The following is an 18,434-nucleotide window of genomic DNA, read 5'->3' on the forward strand; positions in this document are numbered from 1 at the left end:
TTGGATGGACCCAGGATGCAGCATAATGAAACATTGGTCACAGAGTTTTACCTCCTGGGCTTCATGGTTACTCCAGCTATGGAATATCTCCTATTTGTGATTATCTTGGTGATCTACATAGCAGGGATTGGGATTAATAGTTCTATCATTGCCATCGTAAGGATTTATCAGAGCCTCCATAAGCCCATGTACTTCTTTATCAGTGTATTCTCCTTCTTGGAGGTCTGGTATCCCACAATTACGGTTCCCGGATTATTGCAAAGTTTGCTGCTAAGTCTTAAAGGGATATCCGTTGGGTGCTGCATAGCTCAATTCTATTTACACTTTTCTTTGGGGGTCACAGAAAACTTCCTTCTCGTAGTCATGGCTTTTGACCGCTACATGGCCATTTGCCGGCCGCTACATTACATCTTCATTATGACAACCAAGATTTGTGTACGATGTGTCTTGGGAGCGTGGATTGGGGGCTTCTTAAGTTTTACGTTAGTATTGGTGCAAATTTCGAAGGTGACATTTTGTGGCCCAAATGTGGTTGACCATTATTATTGTGACTTTGCTCCTTTAATACATCTCGGATGTTCTGACACCTCTGGTCTGGAGACTCTTTTTATGGTTTCTTGTGGCCTTATAATAATAATCTGTTTCCTGCTAATTCTCCTATCCTATAGCTACATTCTGAGAACAATTCTGGTGCTGCCGACATCCTCAGGCCAAGCCAAAGCCTTCTACACTTGTGCCTCCCACCTTACCGTGGTCCTCATATTTTATGGAACAACCACTTTCATGTTTGTAAGACCAACGAGAGAAAGTGACCTTCACACCAATAAGATTGTCTCTGTATTCCCATCGGTGGTGACTCCGGTACTGAATCCTATTATCTACACACTGCGCAACCACGAGGTGAAGTCTGCAATATGGAGAACCATCCATTGTGCTTAATTCTTTTCTATAAACATGGAAATTGAAGACGAGTCACACCACTGGTCCAGATACAACTTTTTTTCAGTGGAAGTCAGAGGGACAATCCAAAGAGTTACCAATTCATCTTGGGGGTCCAAACAACCCCTCCATTGGGGCTTGACTGAGACCAGTGTGAATTGACTGGAAGTGAACTGGACCTTTAATGGTATTTTTTCCAGTGTGATCACCAGCAGAGGTCTTTGCAGCAGTTTGTTACATTACACTACAAGCCAAGGAGACCACGGAGAACCTCTGGGTTGTAAAAGCCACCTGCCCGGGTACCAGATCACCTCCATCCACAGCAATATCCTAAGAATGAATAACAATACCAATAAGATACCTTATGAGTCCAGAGCTACTTTTCTACTTTCCTCAATTAATTCTTTTCTATAGCATCTATTGCGGCACATTGGACTATCTGATATATCTATCTTAATTTTTATTTTATTTTATGCATTTTATATTTATCTATGAAATATTTCATTTAATCATTTATTTCTATATTATTATTATCATTATTATTGTTAATTTGTACCATCAGTGTATGAACACCAACCTAGACCCCCCATGGATTGTTCAATAATCCCCCAGACCCTCATCCCTAGACTGTCCCCATCATCCTCATCCCCAGTCCTACCAGGTTCCAATATGACTTCACCAGATGTCCATGGCTTGGTTTTATGTTCTATATCAGTGATCTCCAAATGGTGGGCTGTAAACCAGATGTGGCCCTTTGCTTGCCTTTCTCCAGACCTTGAGGCACCATGCCACCATTGGCACCAATGATATGGCACCATTCCTTCCACTGACACCAATGATGGAGCACCATTCCTTCCAATGATGGTATATTATTCCTCCCATTGACACCAATGATAGGGACGCTATTCCTCCCACTAACACCAATGATGGGACACTATTCCTCCCACTGACACCAATGATGGGACACTATTCCTCCCACTGATTCCAATGATGGGACACTATTCCTCCCACTGACACCAATGATGGGACACTATTCCTCCCACTGACACCAATGATGGGGACACTATTCCTCCCACTGACACCAATGATTGGGCACTATTCCTCCCACTGACACCAATGATGGGGCACTATTACTCCCACTGATATCAATGATGGGGCACTATTCCTCCCACTGACGCCAATGATGGGGCACTATTCCTCCCACTGACATCAATGATGGGGCACTTTTGATCTTTTATTTAAAAAGAATCAAGCGACCAATTTTATACAAAAGTCATAGTATAAACATACACATCCATGTTGAGAATATATACAATATATACACATGGGCGTCCGCAGCAGGGGGCAAGGGGGGTCAAGTGCCCCCCCCCTGGAATCCCCAAGGTGTTGCCACTGCCGCCGCCGCCGCCATGCTGCACTATTTTTTTTTCTGAGTCCGCTCTCTCCTGTGTATCACAGCGCTGGATGGCTGTGTTCGGCGGCCGCTCTGTAACACAGTCCCCCCCCCCCAGACCATCTCGTGTGATAGTAGAGAGAATCAACGCTCCGCCTATCACATGAGCCGGTCTGGGGGGGGCGGGACTGTGCTACAGAGCGGCCGCCGAACACAGCCATCCAGCGCTGTGATACACAGGAGTAGATGCCCACCCATGCTACAGTGCCTGGATAGGAGGATCGAGGGGGGAGGGGGGCTGCAGTGCTCTCCTCCACCACCGCACTCTCCTGCCCCCCCCCTGCTCTTCTCTTCCACCACCGCACTCTCCTGACCCCCGTGCTCTCCTCCACCACCACACTCTCCTGACCCCCCCCCCCCAGTGCTCTCCTCCACCACCGCACTCTCCTGCCCCCCCCAGTGCTCTCCTCCACCACCGCACTCTCCTGCCCCCCCCCAGTGCTCTCCTCCACCACCGCACTCTCCTGCCCCCCCCCGTGCTCTCTTCCACCACCGCACTCTCCTGCCCCCCCGTGCTCTCTTCCACCACTGCACTCTCCTGCCCCCCCCGGGGCTCTCCTCCACCACCACACTCTCCTGCTCCCCCCAGTGCTCTCCTCCACCACCGCACTCTCCTGCCCCCCCGTGCTCTCTTCCACCACCGCACTCTCCTGCCCCCCCCCGTGCTCTCTTCCACCACTGCACTCTCCTGCCCCCCCCCCAGTGCTCTCCTCCACCACCGCACTCTCCTGCCCCCCCAGTGCTCTCCTCCACCACCGCACTCTCCTGCCCCCCCAGTGCTCTCCTCCACCACCGCACTCTCCTGCCCCCCCGTGCTCTCTTCCACCACCGCACTCTCCTGCCCCCCCCCAGTGCTCTCTTCCACCACTGCACTCTCCTGCCCCCCCAGTGCTCTCCTCCACCACCGCACTCTCCTGACCCCCCCCCAGTGCTCTCTTCCACCACTGCACTCTCCTGCCCCCCCAGTGCTCTCCTCCACCACTGCACTCTCCTGCCCCCCCCAGTGCTCTCCTCCACCACCGCACTCTCCTGCCCCCCCAGTGCTCTCCTCCACCACCGCACTCTTCTGCCCCCCCCAGTGCTCTCCTCCACCACCGCACTCTCCTGCCCCCCCCCAGTGCTCCTCTCCTCCACCACCACACTCTCCTGCCCCCCGTGCTCTCCTCCACCACCGCACTCTCCTGCCCCCGTGCTCTCCTCCACCACCACACTCTCCTGCCCCCCCCGTGCTCTCTTCCACCACCGCACTCTCCTGCCCCCCCCAGTGCTCTCCTCCACCACCGCACTCTCCTGCCCCCCCCGTGCTCTCTTCCACCACCGCACTCTCCTGCCCCCCCCCAGTGCTCTCTTCCACCACTGCACTCTCCTGCCCCCCCCAGTGCTCTCCTCCACCACCGCACTCTCCTGACCCCCCCCAGTGCTCTCTTCCACCACTGCACTCTCCTGCCCCCCCCAGTGCTCTCCTCCACCACCGCACTCTCCTGACCCCCCACCAGTGCTCTCTTCCACCACTGCACTCTCCTGCCCCCCCAGTGCTCTCCTCCACCACCACACTCTCCTGCCCCCCCCCAGTGCTCTCCTCCACCACCGCACTCTCCTGCCCCCCCCCCCAGTGCTCTTCTCTTCCACCACCGCACTCTCCTGCCCCCCCAATGCTCTCATCCACCACCGCACTCTCCTGCCCCCCATGCTCTCTTCCACCACTGTGCTCTCCTCCACCACCACACTCTCCTGCCCCCCCCCAGTGGTCTCCTCTACCACCACACTCTCCTGCCACCCCCTCCAGTGCTCTCCTCCACCACCACACTCTCCTGCCACCCCCTCCAGTGCTCTCCTCAACCACCACACTCTCCTGCCACCCCCTCCAGTGCTCTTCTCCACCGCCACACTCTCCTGCCCCCCCAGTGGTCTCCATCACCACCACACTCTCCTGCCACCCCCTCCAGTGCTCTCCTCCACCACCACACTCTCCTGCCCCCCCCCCCCCCACAGTGCTCTCCTCCACCACCACCACCACACTCTCCTGCCCCCCCCCCCAGTTTTCTCCTCCCCTGTTCTTGCTGCTCTCCAGCTCTCCCCATCCTTCTCTAGCCACCATCCCAGTGCTTTCCCCCCCAGTGCTCTCCGCCCCTGTTCCCCCCAGTGCTCTCCCCCCCCGTGCCCTCCACTCCCCCCAGTGCTCTCCCCCAGTGCTCTCCTCTCTCCCCCTGTTCTTTCCCCTCCAGTGCTCTCCCCTCAGTGCTCTCCCCTCCCCCCAATGCTCCCCCCCTGTTCTCCCCCCCCCCCCCAGTGCTCTTCAGCTCTCCCCATCACTCTCTAGCCCCCACCCCAGTGCTCTCCAGCCCTCCTTACTACCCACCCCTGTTCTATCTGCCCCCCTGGTGCTCTCCAGCCCCCCCCAGTGCTCTCTACCCTCCGTGCTCTCCACCCCTGTTCTTTTTGGCTCCCCCTTAGCACCCTCCACTCCCCACCCCTGTACTCTCCTCTCCCCCTGCATTTTGCGCCCACCCATGTGCTCTCCACCCCCCATAGTGCTCTCCAGTCCCCCGTGCTTTCCACCCCTGTTCTTTCTGGCCCCCACTGGTGCTTAATTAATTCTTTTCTATAGCATCTATTGCGGCACATTGGACTATCTGATATATCTATCTTAATTTTTATTTTATTTTATGCATTTTATATTTATCTATGAAATATTTCATTTAATCATTTATTTCTATATTATTATTATCATTATTATTGTTAATTTGTACCATCAGTGTATGAACACCAACCTAGACCCCCCATGGATTGTTCAATAATCCCCCAGACCCTCATCCCTAGACTGTCCCCATCATCCTCATCCCCAGTCCTACCAGGTTCCAATATGACTTCACCAGATGTCCATGGCTTGGTTTTATGTTCTATATCAGTGATCTCCAAATGGTGGGCTGTAAACCAGATGTGGCCCTTTGCTTGCCTTTCTCCAGACCTTGAGGCACCATGCCACCATTGGCACCAATGATATGGCACCATTCCTTCCACTGACACCAATGATGGAGCACCATTCCTTCCAATGATGGTATATTATTCCTCCCATTGACACCAATGATAGGGACGCTATTCCTCCCACTAACACCAATGATGGGACACTATTCCTCCCACTGACACCAATGATGGGACACTATTCCTCCCACTGATTCCAATGATGGGACACTATTCCTCCCACTGACACCAATGATGGGACACTATTCCTCCCACTGACACCAATGATGGGGACACTATTCCTCCCACTGACACCAATGATTGGGCACTATTCCTCCCACTGACACCAATGATGGGGCACTATTACTCCCACTGATATCAATGATGGGGCACTATTCCTCCCACTGATGCCAATGATGGGGCACTATTCCTCCCACTGACATCAATGATGGGGCACTTTTGATCTTTTATTTAAAAAGAATCAAGCGACCAATTTTATACAAAAGTCATAGTATAAACATACACATCCATGTTGAGAATATATACAATATATACACATGGGCGTCCGCAGCAGGGGGCAAGGGGGGTCAAGTGCCCCCCCCCTGGAATCCCCAAGGTGTTGCCACTGCCACCGCCGCCGCCATGCTGCACTATTTTTTTTTCTGAGTCCGCTCTCTCCTGTGTATCACAGCGCTGGATGGCTGTGTTCGGCGGCCGCTCTGTAACACAGTCCCCCCCCCCAGACCATCTCGTGTGATAGTAGAGAGAATCAACGCTCCGCCTATCACATGAGCCGGTCTGGGGGGGGCGGGACTGTGCTACAGAGCGGCCGCCGAACACAGCCATCCAGCGCGGTGATACACAGGAGTAGATGCCCACCCATGCTACAGTGCCTGGATAGGAGGATCGAGGGGGGAGGGGGGCTGCAGTGCTCTCCTCCACCACCGCACTCTCCTGCCCCCCCCCTGCTCTTCTCTTCCACCACCGCACTCTCCTGACCCCCGTGCTCTCCTCCACCACCACACTCTCCTGACCCCCCCCCCCAGTGCTCTCCTCCACCACCGCACTCTCCTGCCCCCCCCAGTGCTCTCCTCCACCACCGCACTCTCCTGCCCCCCCCCAGTGCTCTCCTCCACCACCGCACTCTCCTGCCCCCCCCGTGCTCTCTTCCACCACCGCACTCTCCTGCCCCCCCGTGCTCTCTTCCACCACTGCACTCTCCTGCCCCCCCCGGGGCTCTCCTCCACCACCACACTCTCCTGCTCCCCCCAGTGCTCTCCTCCACCACCGCACTCTCCTGCCCCCCCGTGCTCTCTTCCACCACCGCACTCTCCTGCCCCCCCCCCGTGCTCTCTTCCACCACTGCACTCTCCTGCCCCCCCCCCCAGTGCTCTCCTCCACCACCGCACTCTCCTGCCCCCCCAGTGCTCTCCTCCACCACCGCACTCTCCTGCCCCCCCAGTGCTCTCCTCCACCACCGCACTCTCCTGCCCCCCCGTGCTCTCTTCCACCACCGCACTCTCCTGCCCCCCCCAGTGCTCTCTTCCACCACTGCACTCTCCTGCCCCCCCAGTGCTCTCCTCCACCACCGCACTCTCCTGACCCCCCCCCAGTGCTCTCTTCCACCACTGCACTCTCCTGCCCCCCCAGTGCTCTCCTCCACCACTGCACTCTCCTGCCCCCCCCAGTGCTCTCCTCCACCACCGCACTCTCCTGCCCCCCCAGTGCTCTCCTCCACCACCGCACTCTTCTGCCCCCCCCAGTGCTCTCCTCCACCACCGCACTCTCCTGCCCCCCCCAGTGCTCCTCTCCTCCACCACCGCACTCTCCTGCCCCCCGTGCTCTCCTCCACCACCGCACTCTCCTGCCCCCGTGCTCTCCTCCACCACCACACTCTCCTGCCCCCCCCGTGCTCTCTTCCACCACCGCACTCTCCTGCCCCCCCCAGTGCTCTCCTCCACCACCGCACTCTCCTGCCCCCCCCCCCGTGCTCTCTTCCACCACCGCACTCTCCTGCCCCCCCCCAGTGCTCTCTTCCACCACTGCACTCTCCTGCCCCCCCCAGTGCTCTCCTCCACCACCGCACTCTCCTGCCCCCCCAGTGCTCTCCTCCACCACCACACTCTCCTGCCCCCCCCCAGTGCTCTCCTCCACCACCGCACTCTCCTGCCCCCCCCCAGTGCTCTTCTCTTCCACCACCGCACTCTCCTGCCCCCCCAATGCTCTCATCCACCACCGCACTCTCCTGCCCCCCATGCTCTCTTCCACCACTGTGCTCTCCTCCACCACCACACTCTCCTGCCCCCCCCCAGTGGTCTCCTCTACCACCACACTCTCCTGCCACCCCCTCCAGTGCTCTCCTCCACCACCACACTCTCCTGCCACCCCCTCCAGTGCTCTCCTCAACCACCACACTCTCCTGCCACCCCCTCCAGTGCTCTTCTCCACCGCCACACTCTCCTGCCCCCCCAGTGGTCTCCATCACCACCACACTCTCCTGCCACCCCCTCCAGTGCTCTCCTCCACCACCACACTCTCCTGCCCCCCCCCCCCACAGTGCTCTCCTCCACCACCACCACCACACTCTCCTGCCCCCCCCCCCCAGTTTTCTCCTCCCCTGTTCTTGCTGCTCTCCAGCTCTCCCCATCCTTCTCTAGCCACCATCCCAGTGCTTTCCCCCCCAGTGCTCTCCGCCCCTGTTCCCCCCAGTGCTCCCCCCCCCCTGTGCCCTCCACTCCCCCCAGTGCTCTCCCCCAGTGCTCTCCTCTCTCCCCCTGTTCTTTCCCCTCCAGTGCTCTCCCCTCAGTGCTCTCCCCTCCCCCCAATGCTCCCCCCCTGTTCTTCCCCCCCCCCCCCAGTGCTCTTCAGCTCTCCCCATCACTCTCTAGCCCCCACCCCAGTGCTCTCCAGCCCTCCTTACTACCCACCCCTGTTCTATCTGCCCCCCTGGTGCTCTCCAGCCCCCCCCCAGTGCTCTCTACCCTCCGTGCTCTCCACCCCTGTTCTTTTTGGCTCCCCCTTAGCACCCTCCACTCCCCACCCCTGTACTCTCCTCTCCCCCTGCATTTTGCGCCCACCCATGTGCTCTCCACCCCCCATAGTGCTCTCCAGTCCCCCGTGCTTTCCACCCCTGTTCTTTCTGGCCCCCACTGGTGCTCTCAAGCTCCCCCCCCCATTGCTCTCCACTCACCCCTGCTCTTTGTGCCCCCCCCAGTGCTCTTCACCACCCCACACTCTTAGCCCCCCCAGTGCTCTCAGCCTACCGTGCTCTCTACCCCTGTTCTTGTTGGCCCCCCCAGTGCTCTCAAGTTCCCCCCAAGTGCTCTCCGCTCCCCACCCCTGTGATCTCCACTCCCCCTCACTCTTTGCCCCCACCCATGTGTTCTCCAACCCCGCTAGTACTCTTTGCCCCCCCTTCTCTCCAACTCCCACTCAGTGCTCTCCACTTCCCCAGGACCAGAGGGCAGGCTGACTGGGGCCAGAAAATGAGGACGGCTGAAGGTGCAGGTGGCCAGGGACCACTCCATCTCACAGCAGACAAATCCTCTGGAAGGAGCACCGTCCCCATCCAAAAACGAGAACAGACCCTGCCTGCTGCTGGCCGTCATGGATATCCTGCTGGCATGCAAGGTACTGTACCGAGCATAAACAACACACCTTCCCACAGACAGGGACTGCAGACTGGGACATGGGGCACAGGAGGGGCTGCAATGATGTGCACAGTGAGACTGCATTCACGGCACAGTAAAGCTGCATTTGATGGACACAGTGAGGCTGAATTTGATGGACACAGTGAGGCTGCATTTGAAGGGCACAGTGAGGCTGCATTTGAAGGGCACAGTGAGGCTGCATTTGGTGGGCACAGTGAGGCTGCATTCGATGGGCACAGTGAGGCTGCATTTGGTTGGCACAGTGAGGCTGCATTGGTGGGCACAGTGAGGCTGAATTTGATGGGCACTGGTGAGGCTGCATTGAGCTCTTGCATCAAGTCTGCAGTCTCTGTCCATCTCCTGTAGCATGTCTGAAGTCTCTGAGGGAGTCTGGAGAGTAGTCAAAAGTGGGAGCACCGCCGGGATGGGGGTCATGGGAGAAGTCAGACTTGTGTGGACTGTGGATAGGAGACTATAGGATAAAACCTCCAAGCTGGAGCCGACTGACTGAGCCCTGCACAGTGCACCTGAGAGGAGGTCAGTGAAAGCACCGCCAGGCCAGTCGGGGGTCACTGATGTAAGGGGGGAGTGAATACGATAATGTAAGGGGCACTGACATAAAGGGTTTCCTCCTTATATTAGTAACCCACCCCCCTTACCTTAGAGTATTCTTTCTGAAGAAGGTGGTTCCCCCCACGTTCTGAGTTTCTGGGGTCCCCCTTGATGATTGATCACTTACCACGATTAACTGGAATTTGAATATATATATATATATATATATATATATATATATATATATATATATATAAAGCCCTATGTGATTTCATATCTATATCTAATACTCTCTTCATCAAAGGTGCTTTAAAATGTATGGTTTTTCCCTTTCATGAACCAGAAAATAATGACGTTATGCTGTTGGGCTGGTATAATAATGCTGTTGGGCTGGTATAATAATGCTGTGAGGCTGGTATGAAATTTTTTCCAGGGCTGGTTTTTGAAAGCATGGGCGTCTGCAAGGTTACTCAGGTGGCTGCGTACCATGCCCATATAGCCTAGAGAATGTACATCTTTTTACATTGCAATACATCTGTTGTTGCCATATTTTTATCTTGATGAAAACAGTCTATACAGTGACAGTATGAGATCAAAATATGGCCACAACAGATGTATTGCAATGTAAAAAGATGTACATTCTCTAGGCTATATGGGCATGGAACACAGTCAGAGTAACTTCCAATACAAAGTGAAGATGAATTATCTGTTATATAACACATATGTATTACCAGTGTAAAGATTTTCAAGAGATTGTCGAAAAGGGGTGGAGCATGAGTGGCCTTGAAAAGATGCCCCCCCTTGGAAAAAGTTCTGCGGACGCCCATGTATATACATAGTCCACTACCAAAACATTTTTAGAAAACTATTTACATAAAGCAGCAGAGAGGGCCTAAGAGGCACAACCCATCACTTATATACACAGCCATTTTTCAAGAATCATAAATGATAAAATCTAGGGTGATAAGAGACAGACAGCCACACCCGGGAAAGAGACTCCTGGCAGTCAGGAGGCTTGAAACCCCTCCACGCCTTCAACCAAGCCCCCTGACTCCGCTTTTCTCTCTCAAGCGCCCAAATCTTCTCCACCTCATGCAGAATGTCATGCACCACCACTTCAACAGGAAGGATTTTATGGCGAGTGCAGACCTGACACTGTGCGTTCCAGGTGAAATAACGGACTACTAGGCTAACTAGAAAAAGTGTATCCAAACAAAAAACCCCACCAGTATTGAATGCTCCGTACGCCCGCTCAGAATAACCCAGCCTGGAGAGGAAAGGAACACCGAGGGCCACCCCACCTGTTTTTACACCTCTATATTAAAGGGGCAATAAAGCAGAAAATGGTCCATAGTCTCCTCCTCATCAGCACACTCCTCCCGAGGACAGCTATGATCCACCCCACTGCGGAATTCCAAATTGCCCCGAACATAGAGCCTGGAAGCACAACCAGACCAGATCCCTAAATTTAGGGGGTACTCTATCCAAATTAATCAGTCTTAACCCCACCCTCAAAACTGGGCCTGGTCAATCCCTTAAGGCCAGTGGGTCATGAAAGACTTCGCTCAAGACTCGACTCATAAGGATTTTCCTCGGAACCGATCTGAGATCTTCAGCCGACAATCGCCACTGCCGCAGTAACTTCAGGCACGGAGCAACATAGGCTGGTAGCTGACCGTGATGACCCCTGAGATTCTTTACTTGGCCACCTTCTTCCCAAAGTCGTAGAAGAGGCCTAAACCAAGATCTAAATATGCCTACGCATCCAGGACGTTCCACTGCAAGCATATTACCAATGTTAAATTTGAGAAATAGCAGTGAAAAGAAAAGAACTAGGTTGATCATACCTAAGCCACCCTCCCTCCTGGATAGATAGGTGACATTTCTCTTGATGAGGTTCAGTCTGTTCCCCCACAGCATCTGGAAGAACACACTACTGACCCTAGCATAAAGAGACACTGGCAAGATGCAGACAAAGCTGACATACAAGAAGATAGGAATCAGGTAAGTCTTAATCAGATCAACCCTTTCCCTCAGAGATAACTTCCATCTCTTCCAGCTGACCACCTTAGTATTGGCAATTTCCAGTCTGCTTTCCCAGTTTTTGAGGCCATAATCGCCGGGTCCAAATTCAATAACTAGAATCTCAATTCTTTCCTGGGGCACTGGAAAGGTGTCCTGGGAGATCAAACCCATCACCTTCCTTTCCCATCCAGAGACTTCACTCTTTTCCTGATTGATCTTGGAGCCTGATGCTTCAGAATACCGTGATGCCAAAGAGACCACCTCCTCTGCTTCATCTACCCCAGTGACAATCACCGACACATCATCCGCATAGGCAACAACCCTCAAAGGCGGCTCACCCAGGAGCCCCACTGGCACCCCACACAACATGCCACTCTCTAGCTTCCTGATGAAGGGGTCGATTGCAAACACATAGAGCAGGGGACTCAGGGGACAACCCTGGTGCACCCCAGAGCCAACCTCAAAGGACTGCCCAACCCAACCCAACCATTAACATGAGGAAAGCTTTCTGCCCCCTTATACAAGACTTTTAACCAATCGGCAAAACCACCCCGCAGACTGTACTTACTAAGGAGCAACCACAGGTACTCATGGTTAACACTATCAAAAGCCTTTGCCTGATCCAATGTCAGCAAATACTTTCCCCAGCCTGCAGCCCTGCACCACTCCAAGGCCTCCTGGACAGCTAAAACCACTGCGAAGGTGCTTCTACCCTGGACCGAACAGTGCTGATGGCGAGAAAGCAAAGACTCTGCTACTGACGATAGGCGCCAGAAAAGAATCTTTGCCAGTATCTTTCTATCGACATTAAAAAGGCTGATGGGGTGCCAATTCTCAATCATCAAAGGATCTTTACCCTTTGAAAGAAGAATCACAGCGGAGTGCCTCATGGAAGGGGAAAGCACCCCCTCAGCAAGGCAACTGTTAAAAACCTCTACCAAATGTGGGGCCAGAATAGACTTAAAGGCTTTTTAAATCTCAGCCATCAAGCCATCCGGTCCAGGTGGCTTTTTGATGGCAAGCTGTTCAATTGCCCTCATCACCTCTTCAACTGTGATCTCCTCTGTCCAATTCATCAATGGAACACGGTGAGAACTATATACCAAATACGATATGGTGAGAGCTATATAACAAATATGACACGGTGAGAACTATATACCATATACGACATGGTGGGAACTATATACCAAATACGACATGGTGGGAACTATATACCAAATACGATATGGTGAGAATTATATACCAAATACGACACGGTGAGAACTATATACCAAATATGATATGGTGAGAACTATATACCAAATACGACAGGGTGAGAACTATATACCAAATACGACACAGTGAGGACTATACACCAAATACGACATGGTGGGAACTATATACCAAATATGACATGGTGAGAACTATATACCAAATACAATATGGTGAGAACTATATAACAAATATGACACGGTGAGAACTATATACCATATACGACATGGTAGGAACTATATACCAAATACGACACGGTGAGAACTATATACCAAATATGACACGGTGAGAACTATATACCAAATATGACATGGTGGGAACTATATACCAAATATGACATGGTGAGAACTATATACCAAATACAATATGGTGAGAACTATATACTAAATACGACACGGTGAGAACTATATACCAAATACGACACGGTGGGAACTATATACAAAATATGACATGGTGAGAACTATATACCAAATACGACACAGTGAGAACTATATACCAAATACGACATTTTGAAAACAAGTAAAAAACATTTGGTGGCTCACAAAACACAAATCGGGGGTTTTCGGCATGCAGAGTTGAACACACGATCTTTAAGCTACAAGACAAGCGCTCTACACGTTGAGTCACATCAAGAACACACAGGCATCTCTCTGGAGACCTTTCTATTTTTCAGGACTTCATAAATGCAGCGCTAATTTTATTGGCCGCAAATCAGTGCTGGGTTAGAGATTAACTAAGCAGTAAATAAAAAAGTTAAGGGTTACACAGCTTCCAAAATTAGACGCCGGTGGTGGCCACCATTTTTTTTACCCTGGCATGTTATCTTCATGGGTGCAGGCTCAGTTAGAAGGCATCTACATGGACATTGGATGCAAAGCACATCCAGAAGCTGAGTTTATTTTGGCCAACAACCAGACTGAGTTGCTATTGCTCCCCTGGCAGAAGGCTATGTGCATGAGTGCCCAGTCCAGGCCAATAATGCGACCTTCAGATTATCACAGCACTCTGCAATGTCTGAAGAACATATAGGCTTCCAATCTGATGCTCTGTGCTTTGCAAATGCTGAAATGTTGAGCAACCCGGGAGCCTCTAATCCCAGATTACACAATATGCAAATATAAACTTTACTGCTGATTTGGAGAATATGAGTCTCCCAGCCAGACACAGGCACTATATCCTGAGTACAGGGACTCCATAGAGCACTATATACTGAGTACAGGGACCTCATGGGGCACTATATCCTGAGTACAGGAACCCCATGGGGCACTATATACTAAGTACAGGGACCCCATGGGCCACTATATACTGAGTACAGCAGCCCCATGGGGCACTATATCCTGAGTACAGAGAACCCATGGGGCACTATATACTGAGTACAGGGACCCCATGGGGCACTATATACTGAGTACAGGGGCCCCATAGGGCACTATATCCTGAATACAGGGACCCCATGGGGCACTATATACTGAGTACAGGGACCCCATGGGGCACTATATACTGAGTACAGGGACCCCATGGGGCACTATATCCTGAGTACAGAGACCCCATGGGACACTATATACTGAGTACAGGGACCCCATGGGACAGTATATACTGAGTACAGGGACCCCATGGCCCACTATATACTGAGTACAGGGACCCCATGGGGCACTATATACTGAGTACAGGGACCCCATGGGCCACTATTTACTGAGTACAGGGCCCCCATGGGACAGTATATACTGAGTACAGGGACCCCATGGGGCACTATACACTGAGTATAGGGACCCCATGGGGCACTATATCCTAAATACAGGGACCCCATGGGACAGTATATACTGAGTACAGGGACCCCATGTGCCACTATATACTGAGTACAGGGACCCCATGGGCCACTATATCCTGAGTACAGGGACCCCATGGGGCACTATATACTGAGTACAGGGAGCCCATGGGACACTATATACTGAGTACAGGGACCCCATGGGGCACTATAACCTGAGTACAGAGACCCCATAGGGCACTATATAATGAGTACAGGGACCCCATGGGGCACTATATACTGAGTACAGGGGCCCCATGGGGCACTATATACTGAATACGGGGACCCTATGGGGCACTATATACTGAGTAGGGGGGCCCCATGAGGCACTATATACTGAGTACAGGGACCCCATGGGGCACTTCAAAACTCAGACTACATAGAAGCATCTTAAAGTTTGTACTTTGTCCCCGGTTCCTTTCCCAGATCAGTGCACACAGCAACTCGCACTCTTCTGCCTCAATGAACAGTCCAGGGCCTGGGACTCCAAACCTTCTAATCAAAGGACCAGTTTACTTTAGGGGGGCCGGGCTGTCCCAGTGGGAGCAAACAATGCCCCATCTTTAGTATTAGGGGGGCCAGACTGTCCCAGTGGGAGCAAACAATACCCCATCTTTAGTATTGGGGGGCCGGACTGTCCCAGTGGGAGCAAACAATGCCCCATCTTTAGTATTGGGGGGGGGGGCAGACTGTCCCAGTGGGAGCAAACTAATGCCCCATCTTTAGTATTGGGGGGCCGGACTGTCCCAGTAGGAGAAAACAATGCCCCATCTTTAGTATTGGGGGCCAGACTATCCCAGTGGGAGCAAACAATGCCCCATCTTTAGTATTGGGGGGCAGACTGTCCCAGTGGGACCAAACAATGCCCCATCTTTAGTATTAGTATTTATTCTTATACTGATTTTAGATGTTTGGGACGATTAACCCCACATCTCCATGGATTGTCCAGTGGGACTCGTTTCCTAGTCACATTTTTGCAGCACTTTCTCTCACCTGATGCCCACCTGTGTGCCGCCTCCGCTCCCATGCTTTACTACCTGGACCCAATTGTGGTGACGGCTGCCACACTCAAGCTTTATGCTTAGCCAGTAAGTATGGGGAGATGTCACATCATTTCCCCTTTATAATTAGCATATTCATACTCAGTGTGACTTTGTATTGATACTTTATACCTTTTAGACACCCTGGCAGCATCTTCTCCTGATGAGTGGTAATTAACCACGAAACGCTACGAGCTACAGATGCTATACCAATGCGTTTTCTATTTAGAGCCACATTTAGAGATGTACCATTTTATGTATGACCAATGCCAGATATCCCTTTTATCATGTTTCCATCTTTCCATGATTTTAGAAATTGATCTGTGAGCTCACATGTGTACTATGCCCTTGTATTGATGTGTATTTTCATGTTGTATGGAATGGACATCACATTTATCACATGTATGTGTGTATCAGATCCAACCCATATAAAGTTATATGGAATAAATCTGTTCACTAAAATTACAGCTCGTTACTCATTTATATGTTGCATGTGTAGCACTGACTCCTGAAGGAGCGGCTGGTTTGATTGGGCTTACTGTTACCTTCTTCACCTCGATTTGCATCTAGGGGTTTCCCGTGGTAGATGGCCCATAAACTATAGAGACTGACGACAGATACGCTTAAAGGGATATTTATTTGGAAAAACATAGTTAACAACAGTCTCTCAGTATAGGATCAGAGGGTTTAGGTGAAAAGTCCAGGTACTCTTAGGCCGCGTACACACGCGGGGACTGTTCGCTCAACTTTGTCCGCTGAACAGTGTTTCAGCGGACAGTCCGCTCGTGTGTGGGCTTCAGCGGACAGTTTCAGCGGACAGTTTGACGAACAAAGTTTTTCGGAAATCCCGAAAAACTGTCCGCTGAAACTTGGTTTGAGCGGACAGTCCCCGCGTGTGTAGGCTTGTTCGTCAAACTAAGTTCCGCGCATGCTCAGAAAGAATTTATACGCCGAAGGTTGCATTGCAGTGTATAGGACGTCGTTTTCTAGTCCCGTCGTACGTGCCGTTCACGTCATCGCGCATGGTTTCAGCGGACTGTTCGTTCGTCGTGTGTGGGCAAGTCCATCCATGCTAATTTTGAGCGGACTGTCCGCTGAAACTGTTTGACGAACAAAGTTGAGCGATCAGTCCCCGCGTGTGTACGCGGCCTTAGGCCGCGTACACACGGGCGGACTGTTCGCCCAACTTTGTCCGCTGAACAGTGTTTGGGCGGACAGTCCGCTCGTGTGTGGGCTTTCAGCGGACAGTTTCAGCGGACAGTTTGACGGACAAAGTCTTTCGGAAATTCCGAAAAACTGTCCGCTGAAACTTTGTTTGAGCGAACAGTCCGCCCGTGTGTAGGCCACTTTCGAAATGAGCAAACTGTTCCCGCTCGGAGGAAAGTCTGCTCATTACGAGCGCGTCTCCAGGTAGGCGGGGCCCGCGACGGAGACGTCGCGGGCTCCGCCGCCTGGAATGGACTTAAAGGGGAACCCCAACGCCGAAAAAAATCGGCGTGGGGGTCCCCCCAAAGTCCCCAACAGACCCTTGTCCGAGCACGCTACCCGGCCGGCCAGGAAAGGGGGGCGAGAGAGCGCGCCCCCCCTTCTGAGCCGTACCAGGCCGCGTGCCCTCAACATGGGGGGTGCCTTGGGGAAGGGGGGGCCGCGCGCCCCCCCCACCCCAAAGCACCTTGTCCCCATGTTGATGAGGACAAGGGCCTCTTCCCGACAACCCTGGCCGTTGGTTGTCGGGGTCTGCGGGCGGGGGGCTTATCGGAATCCGGGAGCCCCCTTTAATAAGGGGGCCCCGGATACCGGCCCCCCACCCTATGTGAATGAGTATGGGGTACAATGTACCCCTACCCATTCACCTGTAAAATAAAAGTACCCAAAAAAAAACACAACACACGAGAAAAAATATTTTATTGCACAGCTCCGGGGGTCTTCCGTCTTCGGGGGTCTTCTCGCCGGACTCCTCCGCTATCTTCGTGTAGCTCTTTTGCTAGCGGAGGAGTCCGGCTTTCTTCCTCCCCGCCGCGGCCTCTTCTCCCGACTTTGGGGGTCTTGTCCCCCTCTTCGGTTCTTCTGCCGGGCCACCGCGCCTTCTTGTAGCTCTTTTGCAGGCGGTGGCCCGGTCTTCTGTCGCCGCTGTCGCCGTCGCCGCCTTCCGTTCTTCTTCTTCTTCTTCTTCTTGTTCTTCTTGTTCTTCTCCAGGAGATGTTGACACGTCGCTCTCTCCGGCCGGAATGCCAGAGCCGCGCTGAGCGGTCACTTATATAGTGACAATGGGGCGGTGTCACATGGTATATGTCACATGGGTTGGTCACATGGGTTGATGTCACATGGGGACTATGACATCGTAAGGGGGCGGGGTCACCATGTGACCAACCCATGTGACATATACCATGTGACACCGCCCCATTGTCACTATATAAGTGGCAGCGCAGGGCGGCTCTGGCATTGTGGCCGGAGAGAGCGTCGTGTCAACATCTCCTGGAGAAGAACAAGAAGAACAAGAAGAAGAAGAAGAAGAACGGAAGGCGGCGACGGCGACAGCGGCGACAGAAGACCGGGCCACCGCCTGCAAAAGAGCTACAAGAAGGCGCGGTGGCCCGGCAGAAGAACCGAAGAGGGGGACAAGACCCCCGAAGTCGGGAGAAGAGGCCGGCGGCGGGGAGGAAGAAAGCCGGACTCCTCCGCTAGCAAAAGAGCTACACGAAGATAGCGGAGGAGTCCGGCGAGAAGACCCCCGAAGACGGAAGACCCCCGGAGCTGTGCAA

The 18,434-nt window shown here is 53.0% G+C and overlaps 1 protein-coding gene across 1 annotated transcript; it reads left to right on the top strand.

Moving 5' to 3' along the window:
* On the top strand, positions 1-1,012 carry LOC143988300 (olfactory receptor 6F1-like). The gene has a single exon (XM_077487762.1). The coding sequence runs from the start codon at positions 16-18 to the stop codon at positions 937-939; it is 924 nt and encodes a 307-aa protein (XP_077343888.1). The 5' UTR covers positions 1-15; the 3' UTR covers positions 940-1,012.
* The last annotated feature ends 17,422 nt before the right edge of the window (positions 1,013-18,434 follow it).

This window comes from Lithobates pipiens, unplaced genomic scaffold, assembly GCF_037356315.1.
Source record: "Lithobates pipiens isolate NorthernLeopardFrog02 unplaced genomic scaffold, aLitPip1_a1.2 Scaffold_1, whole genome shotgun sequence".
NCBI lineage: Eukaryota > Metazoa > Chordata > Amphibia > Anura > Ranidae > Lithobates > Lithobates pipiens.

Excerpts from the sequence above, each read along its gene's own strand:
- LOC143988300 (XM_077487762.1), top strand. The coding sequence starts at position 16 with ATGCAGCATAATGAAACATTGGTCACAGAGTTTTACCTCCTGGGCTTC.